Source organism: Callithrix jacchus, chromosome 4, assembly GCF_049354715.1.
Source record: "Callithrix jacchus isolate 240 chromosome 4, calJac240_pri, whole genome shotgun sequence".
In the NCBI taxonomy this organism is placed as follows: domain Eukaryota; kingdom Metazoa; phylum Chordata; class Mammalia; order Primates; family Cebidae; genus Callithrix; species Callithrix jacchus.
The window spans coordinates 118,468,394-118,487,543 of record NC_133505.1 but is presented as its reverse complement, the minus strand read 5'-3'; the positions used below and the strand labels follow the sequence as shown (position 1 = coordinate 118,487,543).

The 19,150-nt window shown below is 38.4% G+C and overlaps 1 protein-coding gene across 7 annotated transcripts in view; it reads left to right on the top strand.

Moving 5' to 3' along the window:
* The window catches only part of LAMA4 (laminin subunit alpha 4), a 209,616-nt gene that overhangs the window by 83,307 nt on the left and 107,159 nt on the right, over positions 1 to 19,150 (top strand). For all 7 annotated transcript variants that reach the window (XM_054254353.2, XM_078369971.1, XM_054254352.2 and 4 more), the window contains exons 3-4: positions 2,401 to 2,502; positions 15,542 to 15,666. In XM_054254353.2, the coding sequence (XP_054110328.2) occupies positions 2,401 to 2,502; positions 15,542 to 15,666 (227 nt within the window). The remainder of the gene's footprint in view (positions 1 to 2,400; positions 2,503 to 15,541; positions 15,667 to 19,150) is intronic.

The following is a 19,150-nucleotide window of genomic DNA, read 5'->3' as shown; positions in this document are numbered from 1 at the left end:
AATATAATTCTTTCAGGTGGACAAGGCCCAGCAGAAACGGAGTTTGCCAGGGTTTCCCGCCCTCCCTCCTCATCCCCTCAGCAGGGGGAGGGGTGCCGAATGACTCAACACAGCCCTGTTCCTACCTCCTTTTTCTTCCCATCTCACACATTATAAGAGACAGGAGCCAAGTTCCTTCACCCAAGGTCGTAATCTCAGACTGAGGAGTGGTAAGTGGATAATGGCAGGCTGTCACAGTGAACTCTCCTCCTAAACTTGGCACATCACAAAGATTTCATCTTGTGTGCAGTTCAATCTAAGCCCTGGCTGCTGGACTGTTGACAAAGAGTTGAATCCAGCCTTAGCAGAGAGCAGTAGATGGATTATGAGTATCGTCTGTGGGCTCCCAATAGTATATATGCCTCCAGTTTGCTGTCCTTGTCCAAACCACCCAAACCACCAAGTGTTCTTTGAGCAATTAATATATACAAGATATTGTGAGAGACGCCTCCAAACCTGGTCAACTATCAGAATCTTTGGGGAGCTTTTTAAAAATGCAGATCCTTCACAATTTTTCTGTAAATCTAAAGTTACTCTAAAACACAAAAGGTGTTTTTTTAAATGCAGATCCTTTGCTTTCACTGAATCAGAAGCTCCCCTGAAGACTATAATACGGTCAGTTAGAGAGCTCAGAAACCACGATTTACAACAGGAGGCTACTGAGATAACTAATATTAAGACCCTCACTACTCTTATAAAGAAATCCCTGCAGTAATGCTTAACTACAACACATTCATAGGTCATCAGATCAATTTTATGGGTCATACCAGGATATACTATTAAACACAATAGAGAACTTTAAGGTACATTATTATTTTGTGAATCTTTTTTCTGAGACATATATATGGATATCTGTATCTATCTTCATATCTACATCAATATAGATATAGATATCAATCCATGTACCCCATCACAATGAAAACATGTATGTTTTACTTTGGGAAAAAGGCTAAAAATGTAAAATTAAATGGTCTAAATTAAATGCTTCCTGCTGAAATCTTAGTGCCTTTCTCTCTCTTGTTTTCTAGTGGAAAGTGAGAAAGAAGCTTACCATCAACCACAAACTCTCCATTATAAAATTATAAATTAATCATTTCTTAGTCTTATTTCTCTAACTTAGAAATGTGAAATTTCTTTGCCTTTATTTGCATAGGCAAATGTTCTTATTCTTTATTAAACTTCCTCCCAATGGGGTTTATTAAATTTTAGTTTTAAAGTGTAAACTGATGGGGTTTTTTAAATACTATGAATGGTGTTTAGTGAGTCTTTCTTTACAGAGTAAAAAGCAAGAGGAAATAGATTTGCATAGCAATCAGAGGGACTTCAGCCAGATATAATGAAAAATTTCCTGGTCGCCAGGGAAGTGCAAACTACAATGGGTCAATGGGGTGTGTGATGTGAAATCTCGGACTCTGTAAGTCTGTGGAAACAAAGCAGATTCTTATCTGTCTGGAATTCTTTAGATATAAACTTGTCTGATGGGCGGGGAGTGGATTTCCAGGCCCATAATGCCATTTCTGCCCATCATCCCTGAGACATTCCAAAGAAGTATCCAATGCATATCCACAGCCCAATCACATAAACCAGGAACAATCTCAAGTGTGTCTCAAATGGTACACAAGTGACATCTGGGGAGGGCAGCTGGTGATTGTGCAGGTCAATTGGTGCATGACAGGGTAGTTTAACATCCCCACAAGCCACTTAGCACCTCTCAGTCTCATGAGCTCATCACTAGGACAAGAGAAAGTCATGGGTTCCTCGCAGCGTTATGAAGATAAATGAAATACATATGTGAATAGCACCCACACGGGACTTGACGAGTGTAAGGACTCATTAACTTCCTTATCCCTTCCTTTAAAATGATAGCATCTGAAGAAACAGAAGTTTTTAAGAGCTGAAGTTCATGAAAGACTCAGCTCTAATTTGCTATCCCATACATAGCGAATGATTTCTGAAACGAGTCTTTATTTATAGGGAGTGCGACCCACCCTGACTAATACTTAATCATCATCTTGTTTTGTTTGCTTATACTGGAAGAAAACATTAGCATTTTTTTCTCCCATACTGTTACCTAATACCTTCTTATTCTTCCTTGCAATAAGACAGTGTTAAAGGCATTTCTGTTCTCCTGAAAAGTAAAAGAAGAGGAAAAAGTTATGTAACAAAGAAGATTGTATATAAATCATCTGTCACTGAATGGTAGAATAGTTTATTTTAGCATGTTTTGTGTATATCATTTAATATATTCATTTTAAAAATGTTTAAACCATTTAATAATCAACTTCTCTCATTCTGCTCAGAAAATACTGACCAAAATTCAATCTTTTCATTAATCAAAATGGTTTGGTGTGTCTGTTGCAGAAATGTGATGCTGGATTCTTTCACACCCTGTCAGGAGAATGTGTGCCTTGTGACTGTAATGGCAATTCCAACGAGTGTTTGGACGGCTCTGGATTCTGTGTGGTAAGTCAGGACACCTATAACACTTCACATACTTCACTGGGTATTTGCATCTTGGGTGAAGATAAAATATTCTTCTTGGATGTTTGAGCTACATAGGAGCAAACTGCTAATCAAGTGCCTTTTTTCACCCTTCAACTTTTCCTGTGAAACACCTCGTATAAACTACTTCTGGTTTTAAGGAGCCACCAAGGCATATGCATGAGTGTGCATGTGCACCCAGAGGCTCCTGCCCCACCACCCTGGTTGCCTGCCGTAGGCCAATGGTGGTAAGATTGAAAATAATACGCAGAGGAGGAAGCCATACATCCAAATTCCTCTGTCAACGTATGATTTGCCATATGTTTGGCTTCATTCCACATAAAGCAGGAGAATGAAACAGTTGTTGCCTAGCCTATTTTAGAAACTAAGATAAACAGGTCTATAGATCAAAATTCGTTTTTAAAACAGAAATTTAAGTTTGAACCAAATAGCTGATGAAAATGAAAGCTTTGGCCTTGTGGTCTTTGCAAGTCTGTGTTTAAGCCCCCAGGAGACTTTATTTTGTTTCTTAATTGAAATGAATTCTCCAATAGGCTGTTCTTCCTTGAAGCATGATAGAGACTTACGTGGAAGACAGAAGTTTTCCAGCAGAAAAAATGCTCATTACATACTTACCATGTTTAATGAATGGAGTGAAAATGGAAGTGGAAATATTTACCAGAAGTGGCATCAGTGGAAGTCATAGAAGGCATTTTTAAGGACTGATGCCGAAATAGATGTTTTCCTTCATGAGCTCTATGATACAGCAGAAAAATTCAAGCTTCTATCTGGCAAAAAAAGAGGCTTTCCAAAACTACAAAAGTATTTTTGCATAAACTATAAAATACACATTTAAATGCACTCAACATTTGCATATTTGTCCCTATTAGATAATTTTTATTATAAATGGCCTCTAAGGTGGGTACACAAAAGTGGTATTTTATTCATACATTAAGGTGCAAATGCAAATGTTTTTATTAATCTTAAACCTTAGAAGTTGCCATTTTTCTAGGGACAAAGAATTAAGTGACAAAACACTAATGCTGCTATCTCTCTGTAGTGTTTATTTAGTCCTGATATTTGTTTTCCCTTCCCCCATCTTCTTAAATAAGCACTACAACCAGGATGTCCTCTGTAGCAGTGTAGGCACATGCAGCTGCCAAAGTCTACCCCTTTCTAATGCTTCCATCTCCGGTTTCCTGTTATTTTAATCCCAGTGACATTTGGGGGGAAAAAATCCCATGGATACACTTGAACTAATAATGTACATCTCTGATAATTAGACCAATTAAAGGTTGTTTTTTATCTGATTTATTAAAATATAAGGCAGTGGAGACTGTCAAGCATATCAGCTGCTGATAGGCAGTCGATATTATGAAAGACTAAGATAAATTAAAGAGGGAAAAAGTCCCTCCTGCTAGTGCCTATCGAAAGCAATGACTAAGCCACTCTTTTTTACAATGACATTGTTAGAATGAGAGCAATCTTGGCTTTATCTCTGACCTAGTGGTGAGCTTCTGAGAGAAACAAACATCATGTGATTCTCTCCATGGTTCTGTAACATAATAGGTTCTAATAAATGTTTAGAGATGGGCTAGAATATAAACATTTACATGCACTCTCAGTGCAGCTGCCAACCTTCCTGCAATTGCTTCATTCCAACAAAGAAAATTAATACAAAAAGAGCAGCCATTTTATTCATCTTAATGATGGTTCCTCTACCTCACCCTGTCCAGAGACAAATCTCTTTTTTTCCCTCACTAATGTAATACATGTTCAGTATAAGAAAACAAACAAAAATATAGATACATTAGTGTAATTGCCAGATTATTTTAATTATAAATGGCCTAAAATACAAAGTAAAAGTCACTCACAATCCTAATCCCCCAGAGCTACACATATAGATATATTCTTATCAATTTAATGTAGAAAGAAAAAACATATAACTAGGTACAGTGACTCACACCTGTAATCCCAGCACGTTGGGAGGCCAAGGCAGGAGGATCACTTGAGTTTAGGAGTTCAAGACCAGCCTGGGCAACATAATGAGATCCCATCTATACAGTAAATAAACAAAAGCAAAAAAGAAAAAGATCTATTTATCTTTAATTAAATGTAAGTGACAGAGCAAAAAAGGCTTGTGCATGAATATCATAAGAATTTTTTTTTACTTAGTTGCAAATACGTTAAGTCCATGGTGTCATACTGGAATAGAACTCATTTTTTTCTGTTTCTTTTGCTGCCCCTATCCTAGCCTACTGATGGAGCAGACCCAGATTTTTCAGCTCCTGCCCTGTGGCTCATTCTCAGCTCTCAGGGAGCCAGGAAGCCAGGGTTCCAGCGTGAACACTCCTTGTAGCTCACTGTCGTCACCAGTGTTTCAATAAGTTCTTGCAGGTTGCCTGACTTACCTCATTTCTCTCATTTCCTGTAAGCAACCAAAAATAAAATGCCTTCTTTTATTTCATTTTGTCTTATTTTGCTTTTATTTTGAAGACATATAAGACCTCTGTATCTGCCTTGTCCACCTTCAACTGCTTCTAATTCCTCCTCAATTCCAACATCCAGTGTCAGTGTGACCTTAAAATTTACAGACCGATTTTAACTAAGCTGTTGGTAAAGCTGAACTAACCCATTCAGCAACAAAATACAAACTAGACAACATTATGCTACCATTTTACACACATCAGGCAAGCAAAGGGATTTCTTCTTATTAGTGGAACACTAATCTTTCAAATACAGAATGGTGGCTAAGTGAAAAAAAAACAGCTCAGAAATCTAATATGTTTTGAGTGTCTTTCCAATGGGCCACTTTGCATCTTATGAGAACTGGGACACATTGGGCAAGATTCTCACCTGAGTCAGCTAGGTGGCCCCAAAGGCCAGGCAACTCTGAGGGCTATGGCTGGGTCTCTAGGAAGGTTCTACAAGGAGCACAAGATAGGAATTAAGGAGAGGAAACAAGTGGAAGCAGGTAGACAGCTGGTGGCAGAAATGCTGGTCACAGATAATCTGTATTTCATCCCAGCCCTGGAGGCTAAGTACATAGAAGTTAGAAGGGGCTCTAACAGAGGTTAGCTACCGTCTAAAGAATGGGTGCTTTGTCACTGGGAGAAAGCCAGGAGCCTAATGGCCAGAACTAGAATGAGACAAACCTGACCTGAAGTTCACCACAGGCACAGGACTCCTCAGTTTCCTTTTGATTAAGAGTTAATTTGTCCATTAATTTAATTCATCCAAATGAACTTCTAGCCTACCATAACCATAATGAGATGGGAAGTAATCCAATATATTGAAAGCTAATGGGCTTCTTATTGGTCTCAGAGCTTAATTAAAACCCTATTCAGGAAAGCAAAGATAGCACATCTCAGTTTCTGCAGACACTAGAATTTTCATAATTTTTGAACTCTATTTTATTACTGTGTAAGGCAGAAATCAACCAGGTAAATCCCTGTAAGACTAAGGATGTGTGTTCAATCAACCAGCATATTAATTAGGTGTCCAAGAACAGGAAGAAACTGATTATAGAGACTTCTTGTTCCTGTTTTCCTTGCAATTGGCATCTACAACAAGTGCATAATCCTTTCATGAAAACTTTGACAATTTTTCCATCTGTCGCAAACTTGGAAAAACCTGAAATTTTGGAAAGTGTGATCAGTTTGGTTCCATGATAACTGAAGTTCTGAAACAAAGTCAGAAAGTTTCGTGTCCAAGGAATTCTAAGGTTGGAAAACTCAGTGGAGTCCCCTATTGCTGTGTGCCCATCAACATGAGAATATGACAGAAACTGGCCAGGCACAGTGGCTCATGCCTGTAATCCCAGCACTTTGGGAAGCTGAGGCAGGTGGATCACCTGAGGTCAGGAGTTGGAGACCAGCCTGGCCAACATGGCAAAACCTCATCACTATTAAAAATACAAAAATTAGCTGGGCATGGTGCCATGTGCCTGTAAACCCAGCTATTAGGAAGGCTGAGGCAGGAGAATCGCTTGAACCCAGGAGGCAGAGGTTGCAGTGAGCCGAGATCTCACCACTGCACTCCAACCGGGGCAACAGAGCAATACTCTGTCTCAAAAAATAACAATAATAATAATATGACAAAAGCTGAATGCAGGTAATGAGTTATCTATACATTTTTTCATCCTTTCTCTCCCAACCTGAACTTGGTCCTCCCCATTTACTCCCCACCTGAGCTAGTGACATCATTAATCGGCCAGTCCCCCATGCTTAGACACACCAAATGCTTCATCAACTTCCTCCACAACCATCAATTTCACATCATATCATACCAATTCAAACTAGGAGAGAGCTTGCTCTTGTCTGTCCCTTCCCACTGCCTTAATTCACGAAACAATCTCCTTGACCACTGACACAGCTTCCCAACCACTCATTGTCAGTCCCCTGCTCCAGACTCTTCCTCCTCTACTCTGCCTCCCACACAGCAATGGAAACGTCTCTCAAAAACACAATCCAATCAAGGCATCCCTCTTTCCAAGAATTTCTACTCCAGCCATTGAGGACACTGCCACCTAAACCTGCTTTGTTTTTTCACTCTCTCATGCCTGAACTTGTTCCCCCGTTTTCTACCTAGGATTTCTTGAAGGATAACTTCAAGGCTTAGATCAAATGTCACCACCTCCATTAAGCCTTCTCCAACTTTCTCTGGAAGAGCTAAAAGCTACCCTTCCCTCATCTTTGTCCCATAGCAGGGATGTACTTTCTGTACACCTCAGACATAGCCCTTCACACCGTAGTATTCTTTGTTTACCTCTCTGTTTCCTTCACAAGTCTGTGAGTTACTCAAATGTGGGAACCAGGTCTTCATTTTAATAACAGATATAGCTCGTTATTTATTATATCGGCTTAATTCAGGTTTGTTAAGTGAATGAATGAATAAGTTACTAAAATAACAAGCTACCCGAAATAAAAAAATTATTAATTTTGTAATCTATGAGACACTTGGGTCACTTCTTTATGGCAGTAAAGATGTACTGTCTTATGCTAGAAACTCAGGCTCCGGCTCAACCCTGTGTGTAACTAGCAAACAGTGCTGCCAATATTAGGTATTTTTATTTAGGCCTTTGCTTCTCAGAGTGTGCTCTAAACCAGCGGCACTGATGATATTTGGGAACTTAGAAGTGCAGACCCTCAAGATGCAGATATCCTGATTCATAATCTGCGTTTTCATCAGATCTCCAGGAGATTCATGTGCCCACTGAAGTTGGAGAGGTATTTATCTACACAGAGAGCAGTTCTCAAATTTTATGATCTCATAAACCTTTACACTGTTAAGGATTATTAAAGATAACAGAGAACTTTTGTTTATGTGGACTGTCTGCTGATATTTACGGCATTTAAAATGTAAACTGAACAATTTCATAATACTTATTAATTCATTTGAAAATAGCAATAATATACCCACTGCATGGTAAGACAATATGTTTTTATCAAATGCTAACATATTTTACAGGTGGAACATATGTTTAATGACTGGCTTAATAGAAGAAGATGGATTCTGCCATCTGCTTCTGCATTCATCTGTGTGATATCTTGTGTTGTGTAGCCTCTACACCATTTCAGCTTACACATATGAGAAAATGAGACTGCAAAATATAAGAAAAATCTTAGTATTCTTTAGAAACAGTTTTGGCCTCCCTGGGCATACTTTGAGATCCATAGGTCTTGTCCTGCATGAAGCATGCTGACAGACACAGGAAGGCTAGCCTGATTATTTTAAGCCTTCTTCCTACATTATTCTGGTGCTGTAACCAAGTAGATGAGAGACATCATTTTTCACATTAAGGAGACACAGTTGGTGTCCAAATGACATTTCCAACACTTATCTGCAATTAATTATCTAGTTATAGCTTTCTTAATCACTGGCTAAACGTTCAGAATGTTAATTTCATTTTTAAGTGGAGTCAGTTTTATTAAAAATTAAACTTTTCCTCCTGTATTAATCCATTCTCACACTGCTATAAAGTCATACCTAACTGCTATGCCTATGGAGTAGCCATTCTTTATTCCTATAGTTTGCTAATAAACTTGCTTTCACTCTACTTTTTGGATTAAAAAAAGAAGTCTTAGACTGGGTAATTTATGAAGAAAAGAGGTTTAATTGGCTCACTCTTCTGTGGGCTGTACATGCTTCTGCTTCAGAGGAGGCCTCAGGAAACTTACATTCCTGATGGAAGACAAAAGGGAAGCAGGCACATCTTCACATGGCCTTCAGGGGAGAGACAGAGAGAGGGAAAGAGAGAAAGAGAAAAAGAGAGAGAGAGTGTACAAAAGGGCAGGTGCTACACACTTTCAAACCAACCAGATCTCATGAGAACTCTATCACAAGACAGCAAGCATTAGGAGAATGGTGCTAAACCATTAGAAACACCCCCATGATCCAACCACCTCCCACCAGGCCCCACTTCCAACATTGGGGATTACAATTCAACATGAGATTTGGATGGGGACCCAGAGCCAAACCATATCACCTCCCAACAACATATTGTTTATTGTTGTTATTTTTATTTTCTGCTTTTTTGTGTTTGTTTTTATTTTTTTATTTATTATACTTAAAGATCTGGGGTACATGTGCAGAACATGCAGGTTTGTTACATAGTTATACACGTGCCATGGTGGTTTACTGCATCTATCACCCTGTCATCTACATTAGGTATTTCTCCTAATGCCATCCCTCTACAATCTCCCAACCCCCCTTCCCAACCCACAGCACCTGACAGGCTCCGGTGTGTTCCCCTCCCTGTGTCCGTGTGTTCTCATTGTTCAATGCTCACTTATGAGTGAGAACATGTGGTGTCTGGTTTTCTGTTCTTGTGTCAGTTTGCTGAGAATTATGGTTTCCAGCTTTATGCATGTCCCTGCAAAGGACATGAGCTCATCCTTTTTTATGGTTGCATAGTATTCCATGGTATATGTACCACATTTTCTTTATCCAGTCTATAGTTGATGGGCATTTGGGTTGGTTCCAAGTCTTTGCTATTGTGAACAGTGCTGCAATTAACATACATGTGCATGTGTCTTTATAATGTAATGATTCATAATCCTTTAGTATATACTCAGTAATGGGATTGCTGGGTCAAACGGTATTTCTATTTTTATATGCTTGAGGAATCACCACACTGTCTTCCACAATGGTTGAACTAATTGACACTCCCATCAACAGTGTAAAAGCATCCTTATTTCTCCACATTCTCTCTAGCATCTGTTGTCTCCTGATTTTTTAATGATCACCATATTAACTAACGTAAGATGGTATCTCAATGTGGTTTTGATTTGCATTTATCTAATGACCAGTGATGATGAGCGTTTTTTCATATGTTTGTTGGCTGCATAAATATCTTCTTTTGAGAAGTGTCTGTTCATATCCTTCACCCTCTTCTCGATAGGTTGTTTGTTTTTATCTTGTAAATTTAAGTTATTTGTAGATTCTGGATATTAGACCTTTGTCAGATGGGTAGGTTTCAAAAATTTTTTCCCATTCCGTTTGTTGCAAGTTCACTCTAACGATAGTCTCTTTTGCTCTGCAGAAACTCTTAAGTTTAATTAGATTGCATTTTTCTATTTTGGTTTTTGTTGCCATTGTTTTTGGTATTTGCATGGACTCATGAAGTCCTTGTCTATGCCTATGTCCTGAATGGTATTGCCTATGTTTAATTCCAGGGTTTTTATGGTATTAAGACTTAGGTTTAAATCTTTAATCCATCTGGAGTTAAGTTTTGTATAAAACATAAGGAAGGGATTCAGTTTCAGCTTTCTGCATATGGCTAGACAGTTTTCCCAACAGCATTTATTAAATAGGGAATCCTTTCCCCATTGCTTCTTTTTGTCAAGTTTGTCAAAGATCAGATGGTTGTAGATATGTGGCAGTATTTCCGAGGCCTCTGTTCTGTTCCATTGGTCTATATTTCTGTTTTATATCAGTATCATGCTGTTTTGATTTCTGTAGCCTTGTAGTATAGTTTGAAGCCAGGTAGCGTGATGCCACCAGCTTTGTTTTTTTGTTTGTTTGTTTTGTTTCTTTTTTGCTGAGGATTGTCTTGGCTATGTGAGTTCTTTTTTGGTTTCATATGAAGTTTAAGGTGGTTTTTTCCAGTTCTGTGAGGAAGGTCAGTGGTAGCTTGATGGGGATGGCATTGAATCTATAAATTACTTTGGGCAGTATGGCCATTTTCATGATATTGATTCTGTCTGACCATGAGCATGGAATATTTTCCCATCTGTTTGTGTCCTCTCTTATTTCCTTGAGCAGTGGTTTGTAGTTCTCCTTGAAGAGGTCGTTACATCCTTTGTTAGTTGTATTCCTAGATATTTTATTCTCGTTGTAGCAATTGTGAATAGTTTACTCATGATTTGGCTCTCTGTTAGTCTGTTATTGGTGTATAGGAATGCTTGTGATTTTTGCACAAGATTTTGTATCCTGAGACTTTGCTCAAGTTGCTTATCAGCTTGAAGAGATTTTGAGTTGAGACAATTGGGTCTTCTCAATATACAATCATATTGTCTGCAAATAGAGACAATTTGACATCCTCTTTTCCTAATTGAATACCCTTTATTTCTTTATCTTGCCTGATGCACCTGGCCAGAACTTCCAATACTATGTTGAATAGGAGTGGTGAGAGAGGGCATCCTCATCTTGTGCCAGTTTTCAGAGGGAATGCTTCCAGTTTTTGCTTATTCAGTATGATATTGGCTGTGGATTTGTCACAAATAGCTCTTATTATTTTGAGATATGGTTCATTGATACCTAGTTTATTGAGAGTTTTTAGCATAAAGGGCTATTGAAATTTGTCAAAGGCCTTCTCTGCGTCTATTGAGATAATCATGTGGTTTTTGTCTTTGGTTCTGTTTATGTGATAAATTACATGTATAGATTTACATATGTTGAACCAACCTTGCATCCCAGGGATGAAGCTGACTTGATCATGATGAATAAACTTTTTAATGTGCTGTTGGATTCGATTTGTCAGTATTTTATTGAGAATTTTTGCATCCATGTTCATCGTGGATATTGGCCTGAAATTTTCTTTTATACCTGTGTCCCTGCCAGGTTTTGGTATCAGAATAATGTTGGTTTCATAAAATGAATTAAAGAGGTTTCCCTCTTTTTGTATTGTTTGGAATAGTTTCAGAAGGAATGGTACCAGATCCTCTTTGTATGCTTGGTAAAATTTGGCTGTGAACCTGTCTGATCCTGGACTTTTTTTAGTTGGTAAGCTATTAATTGCTGCCTCAATTTTAGACCTTGTTATTGGTCTATTCAGGGATTCAATTTCTTTCCTGATTTAGCCTTGGGAGGATGTATGTGTCCAGGAATTTATCCATTTCTTCTAGGTTTACTGGTTTATTTGCATAGAGGTGTTTGTAGTAATCTCTGATGGTAGTTTGTATTTCTGTGGGATTGGTGGTGATATCCCCTTTATCATTTTTTGTTGCATCTATTTGATTCTTCTATTTCTTTTTCCTTATTAGTCTGGCTAGTGGTCTATTTTGTTGATCTTTTCAAAAAACAAGCTCCTGGATTTATTGATATTTTGAAGGTTTTTTTTTTTTTTGTGCTTTATTGCCTTCAGTTCTGCTCTGATCTTAGTTATTTATTGTCCTCTGCTAGCTTTTGAATTTGATCTTGCTCCCCTAGTTCTTTTAATAGTGATGTTAGGGTGTCAATTTTAGATTTTTCCTCATTTCTTTTGTGGGCATTTAGTGCTATAAATTTCCCTCTAGACACTGCTATAAATGTGTCCCAGAGAGTCTTGTACATTGTGTCTTCGTTCTCATTGGTTTTGAAGAACATCTTTATTTCTGCCTTCATTTCATTATTTATCCAGCAGTCATTCAGGAGCAGGTTGTTTGGTTTTCATGCAGTTGTGCGGTTTTGAGTGAGTTTATTAATCCTGAGTTCTAATTTGATTGTACCGTGGTCTGAGAGACTGTTTGTTATGATTTCCATTCTTTTGCATTTGCTGAGTCATGTTTTACTTCCAATTATATGGTCAATTTTAGAATAAGTGCGATGTGGTACTGAGAAGAATGTACATTCTGTTCATCTGGGGTGGAGAGTTCTGTAGACGTCTGTTAGGTCCGCTTGGTCCAGATCTGAGTTCAAGTCCTGGATATCCTTCTTAATTATCTGTCTCTTTGATCTGTCTAATATCAACAGTGAGGTGTTAAAGTCTCCCACTATTATTATGTGGGAGTCTAAGTCTCTTTGTAGGTCATTAAGAACTTGATTTATGTTTCTGGGTACTCCTATATTGGGTGCATATATATTTAGGATCGTTAGCTCTTCTTGTTGCATTGATCTCTTTACCATTATGTAATGTCCTTCTTTGTTTCTTTTGTTCTTTGTTGGTTTAAAGTCTGTTTCATCAGAGACTAGGAGTGCAACCCCTGTTTTCTGCTGATTAAATTCCAGAGCACTGAAAGTAAAACAAAAGACATTTTGCAGTCTTCAAAGTAAAAAATTATCAGAGCTGGAAGAAACTTGAAAGGTCCTCTAGTCTACATCATCACTTTGCAGATAAGGGAATAGAAACCCAGGAAAGTCAAATGATTTTTTCGAAGCCGACCAGCTAGAAAGTAGAAGCTTTAGGGACTTTGTCTCCCTTCGTCCAGCACTGTGTCTGCCAGTCTCCCGAAATGTGCATCAAAACCTTTTAGGGAATTTTGTAATAAACCTTTTGAAAAAAGGCAGATGAGGAAAGTTAATATTTGCATTCTGAGCATTTACAGGTCAGGAGAAATTTGGTGGCTTTGCTCTTGAGGATCATTGCTTCCCACGGCTGACATGGCAGAATTAAAACCCTGACAAGGAGTCTAAAACATCTATCAAGCCATAAGGGGACAGAATTGGAAATTAGCACACTTTTGTAGTGTGATAGTCACTTTGGGCACAAAGAATGGCCTAACATCTTACAATGGGCCTATTTTCTTCATCACAGAGGGGCTTCATCTGTGCAACAAGAACGTAGACAAATTTAACCCCAGCCTACAAGCAGCCCTGCCAGATTGCTCATGGCTTAGGTTCATGGTAGTTGGGTAAGGCTCATGGTTTTTCCTGGGATGAGAGATTGCCATAATTTTATATTAGCTTTGGGGGCGTGTTAATTTCCTCTATTTGCTCCAGACACAAATTCATTAATTCACCCCTTTCCCTTTTCCTTCATTTTTCCCCAGTAAATTTTTCCTGAAGGCTGACTTAGCATAAGACACAGTATTACAAACTGTGAGAGAAATATGCTAACATCCTGTTGTCTGCATATCATACTTTATTTTTCAGAGTTTCTCATTGATCTGTCAGGCAATCTAAACTGGCCCCTAAATTCTATTCTGCAGACATAATTCTAATCTGGGACCAAAGATTGCTCATACCCAGTGGCTGATTAAATGCCTGAAGAGCATTCAACCGGGATAGCTAGTTACCCTTATTAGGATTCTTCCCCTTTGACTTATATATTGATATTATATTTCACTTGAAGCTCAAAGTGTTATTAATACTGATGCCTTCTAATGTATTCATTTTACAATTGTTTGTTAAGCCTTTTCTTCAACAATACTGGAGAAGCAGTATAATGTGGAAACTAACAAGTTCATTTCTGGAGCCAGATTTCCTGAATTTGAATCTCACTTTTGCCACCTGCTATCCGTGTGACCTTGGGTAATTTACTTAATCTCTCTGTGCCTTCATCTCTTCAGATGTAAAATGGTAGGGGGAGGGGGAGGATAAGAACCTACTTCAGGATTATTGTGAGAATTAAGTCAGTTAATTCAAGTAAAATATTTAGAGCAGGACCTTGCTATTCTTTTATTCTGAACCTTAAATAAAGCATAAAGGCTAAAATAAGGAACTCAGAGTTCAGCCTACTGCTGCTCCATCTTGCTTTCCCCAAGGCTCCTCCACTGTTTTAAAAAAAAAAAAAGTTGTTCTGTTGAAGCTCTTGTGCATCGGTGTGACTAAGGCAATTGCTCAAATATGAGTGTGTTCTTAAATGGCATTCTAATTCTAACAGTATAATTTTTCACTGCAGCCCCAATTCAACCTTTATACACTCTGATGAATGTAAAGATGAAAATACAGAGCTAATGGCTTTGCCTTGTACCATCTAGTACAATCCCACAGAATAAAGCTGTTTGTGTGTTAGCTCACTGCTCTTTATAGAAATTAATCCATCAGCTTGACAGTTACTGAGTGCCTACTCCATTAGAGTTAATGGCAATACAGTGCTAAAAGACAGAGCTGGGGAGGGGTGATGAGGTTGAGAACAGATAATAGCACTACAATGTGAGTAGTGGAAAAGGAGGAATGATTCTGAAAGGGAAACTTAGGATGTACTTTCAAGAGACTTGCAGCCTAGTGTGATATTGAATGAGGAATGACGTTCCAGACATTTTGTCCTTTTCCTCCTATAATCCTTACTACAAGTGGAAAAATCGTGCAAATAAACCTGCTTACTATTTCTTGTATGTCACTATCCAAGATACCAACCCATGAGCAGAATGCCCTTTATCTACCTTCTACTCCATTTATACTACAATCTGACCCATTTTATCCTCCAAGACCGTATACTTATTGTTCCCATTGTCATAGGTAAGTACCAGAGGGATGTCCTTTGTTTGCTTGCTTGCTTGGTTGGTTGGTTTCTCATTACATATTCATTCCAAGTCAGTAAGCCAATGCTTCTGAAACATCCAGAATAATCATTCTCATTATCATTCTGAATTGAAATAAGTAACTGATGAATAATCTCCTCTGCTCACAAACTCCAGAGTCCCCAGGCTGCTAGCGCACACACAAAAGCTCAAGAAGAATTCATTCACCATTTACCCACACTTTCTGGCATTGACTGTGGCCAGTGAGACTCCTCGTGCTAACCAGTACTGCCGCACACTGTCTGTGCTGTCCGACCTGACATCCCTTTTACTTGAAAAAGTATTGCGTGATTCTTAGATTTGCTGTCTCTAAAATTTCTTTTGCATCCTTGTCAATCTTCCTATCTTTTGTCTCATAGCACTGCCAGCATAACACAACAGGAGAGCACTGTGAAAAATGTCTGGATGGTTATATTGGAGACTCCATCAGGGGACCACCCCGATTCTGCCAGCCGTGCCCCTGTCCCCTGCCCCACTTGGCCAAGTAAGTCCTAAAGGAGGATGGTCTCTTTTAATGATCAGTCTATGGGGTTTTTTTGGTTTGTTTTGCTTTATCCAGAGTTCTGAGGTTTCTCCACAGGAAAACCTTATGTTGAGATGAGACTGGAAAAGATATGTTCAATGTTTCTAGTCTAAATACATCATCTGGAAAGCTTAAGCACTTACAGTATAAATGATGACTCTGTTCCCAGAATATTGGGGTGCATCATAAGATCTATGAAGTCTCCTAAATTTTATAAGCAAGGAATCTTATAAAGTCTCATCTTTTCTTGACTATTCCTTGACCTAGAGAGATCACAACTGGGAATGCCAACAGACTCATTATAATACCATATTTTCAGCAGTATTGTCTCTTCTGACTTTCACAAAGGAAACATTTGCCTACATATGGCTTTTCAGTCAGAATTAGAACACAGATCAACAGAATTCATGCTCTAGGCCGATCAGCTTACAGAATATTTACAGGAACACTTCTAGCTATGCTTTTACCTGAGGGAGAAGTTAAAAAGAAGAGACATACATTGTAATTGAAATAATGGAGTATGTACAAATCCAGTAATTAAGTCATCACTAGCCATTTATTCTTTTTAAAATGACCGAATACGGAATTTAAAAGGTCTAGTGACACATGACTTTTCAAATTGCCAATTCTCCAATTCTCTGACATCAACTGGGTGTCCTACAATCAATTAGATTCCAATACTGTTCCACTGCTAGCACAGATCTCATAAGTTAAGAGAAGAGACAGTTCCACGAGACTGCCCCCACTGCAAATGTCAGCCAAAAATGGGGTCTCCAGGCTATTCACACTTCTTCGCAGGAGACTACAAATTTGGGAAGGATCCCTCAAACTCTCCTCAGGATTGACAATTCATTAATATGACTCACAGAGTTTAGTAAAGTGCTACACTTACGACTGTTGGTTTGTTATAAAGGTTACAACTCCAAACGCGCTAAATGGAAGCGATACATATAGCAGGATATGGAGAGGTGGGAGTGAAGGAGAGCACGCAGTGACTCCACGCTCTCTGCTGGAGCACCACGCTCTAAGCACCTCCACGTGTCACCAGCCAGAAGCCCCAAGCCTAGCTGTTCAGGAGTTTTTATCATAGTTTCATGCCATAGGTATGATTGGTCAAATCATTGGCCATTGGTAACTGAACTCAATCTCCAGTCTCTCTCCTCCCTGGAGGTTGGGGGTGGGGATGGTGAAATTTCCAACATCTAATTATATGTTTGGTTCTTCGGTCATTCCTCTGGTCACTGGTTCCCACTCTGAAGCTATCTAGAGGTCCACAGTGAGTCACTTCATTAGCATAAATTCAGATATGGTTGAAAGGTGCTTGTTATGAATAACAAAAGAGAGTCTTTTTCACTCAGTAAATCCAGGAATTCTGTGCCAGGAACCAAAGACAAACGCTAAATACTGTTTTTTATTATGCCACAATTGGAAAGAGTAGCTGATCTTGGTTCATATTTCTGTTTTGACACATAATACCTGTATGATCTCCAACAAGTTACTCTCTTCCTAGATCTCACTTTCCATGGGACTTGGAGTCAAGAAGCCTGGATTCACATGTTGGCTCCTCTCCTTGATTCATTTACCAGCCCTGTATCTCATATTTTCTCTTAGTACAGTAAATCGAACTAGGAAGTAAGGATCTGTATCACAGAGGACTGGACTAGGATAATTTGTGTGGAGCATTTGGGTTGGTGCCCTGAACATGGACAGGTATAGGTAGATGTTGCCTTTACCAAACACATAACACTATGTTTTTTCTAATACTTAGATTTTTCTTACTCTATGTCTGGCACTGTTCTAAATGTTTGTATGTAATTGATAGCTGTTTTAAATAAAATCAAATGATCCACACTCATACTCACACACTTACCGCTAAACAGAAAAGAAAAAGAGAGATGGCAATCAGAGTCCCCTGAATTTTTTTCCTTAATTGAACAGCAGTATCAACTAACATTTCACCTAATAGCTTGTGATAAGTTCGAATCCTATGGACAAGTCTAACAGAGCAGTCAGATGTTTTTCAGACCCATCCTTCTTTAGAAGCTGTTAAACTGCCTCAGACCTTGCACTGTAATTTTTCATGTCTGATAGTATTAATAACCTGTGTAAAATGGATGGTACTCACAGTAAGGGTAGAAAATGCAAACATTAATTGTTCTATTATTTTCACTCAAGTATGTCCTGATTTATGAGCTCCTTTTGCTCTTTCTTGGTATACTCTTCCATTGTTCATTAATATTCTGCTCTCAAGCATTAGTCTTACTCACATCTGGTAAGGTATTTAGCACAGTTCTCTTGCCATGATATAGTTTGTTAAATATATTACCTCCAACTTCCTCATAGCTGGTTTTACTCATTCTCCCATATAAAGATTTTGTGTAGCCTCATCTGCTCAGAAAAGGTTTATAAGCATTGAGCTGCAGTTGTTTTAAACAGTAGTGGATGAATTAGGCAGGCAATCTCAGATGGTTCTTTATAATTACATTGTCCCACTTTATCACTTTTCACCATATTTGTCTGACAAGACTTTCTTATCTAAATTACCTGGTCTCGGGATATGAGACCTTTAGACATCATTCCCTATAGACTGAGAAACCTTGTCTACATGCAATCATATATGTATTGAGCACGTATTATACACTGGCATGAAAACTGGTATTCAGTACTTACTATGTGCCAGTCATGCACTAGTCACTGGTGACATAGCAGTGAATAAAACATTCAAAAGGTCTTACCTCTATTAAGATAGGTCAAAATACAGCAGGGTTTTGAAATCCTACATCAAATGACCCTTTATCTATTGAGTCACATCGTCCAGTATGTTAGTTGAGCAAGAAGCGTTTCTGAAGGCTGTTAACTCTTGAAGAAATGAAGTCAAGAGTTGCCAGATGTGGAATGAGTCTCCTTTCCTGAAAGACAAAACAGTTCCCAAAGGCATCAAGGCGACATGTCTGCCCGTGGTTTTTCTCTGTGTAAGGGATCCAGGGTTAAAGGAGTACTAAAGGGACCTAGAGAATGCCCTCCAAAGTTAAGTACATATTCACAGATATGAAAACTCTAGTCTCTAATCGTACAGATTTGAGGTTGAAAAGCCTACTGAAAATGAAAATGAAATCAAAAGTGTGTCACCTGTAAGTAAATATTATGTAGGAGTAGGGAAGAATTGGTAAGGGTTTGAGAGACCAAGGGGTTTTACAGATTTTTTTTTTTCTGTAGTGACAACAGCTTTACTTGTTGAATCCCTTGTTGGGGAAACTGGTTGCTAAAAAGGAGAGGAGGGATTAGTCTGTGGTCCTGGAACAAAACAAATTTTCTTGGGTCCTAAAAAATTCTAACCTTTTGATCTGACCTTATTAACTTAGTTAACTAATCTCAAATACTAATTAAATATCTTATCAAAAATCAAATGCCCTATTGTCTTTTTCAGCTTTTTAAGAAATTCATA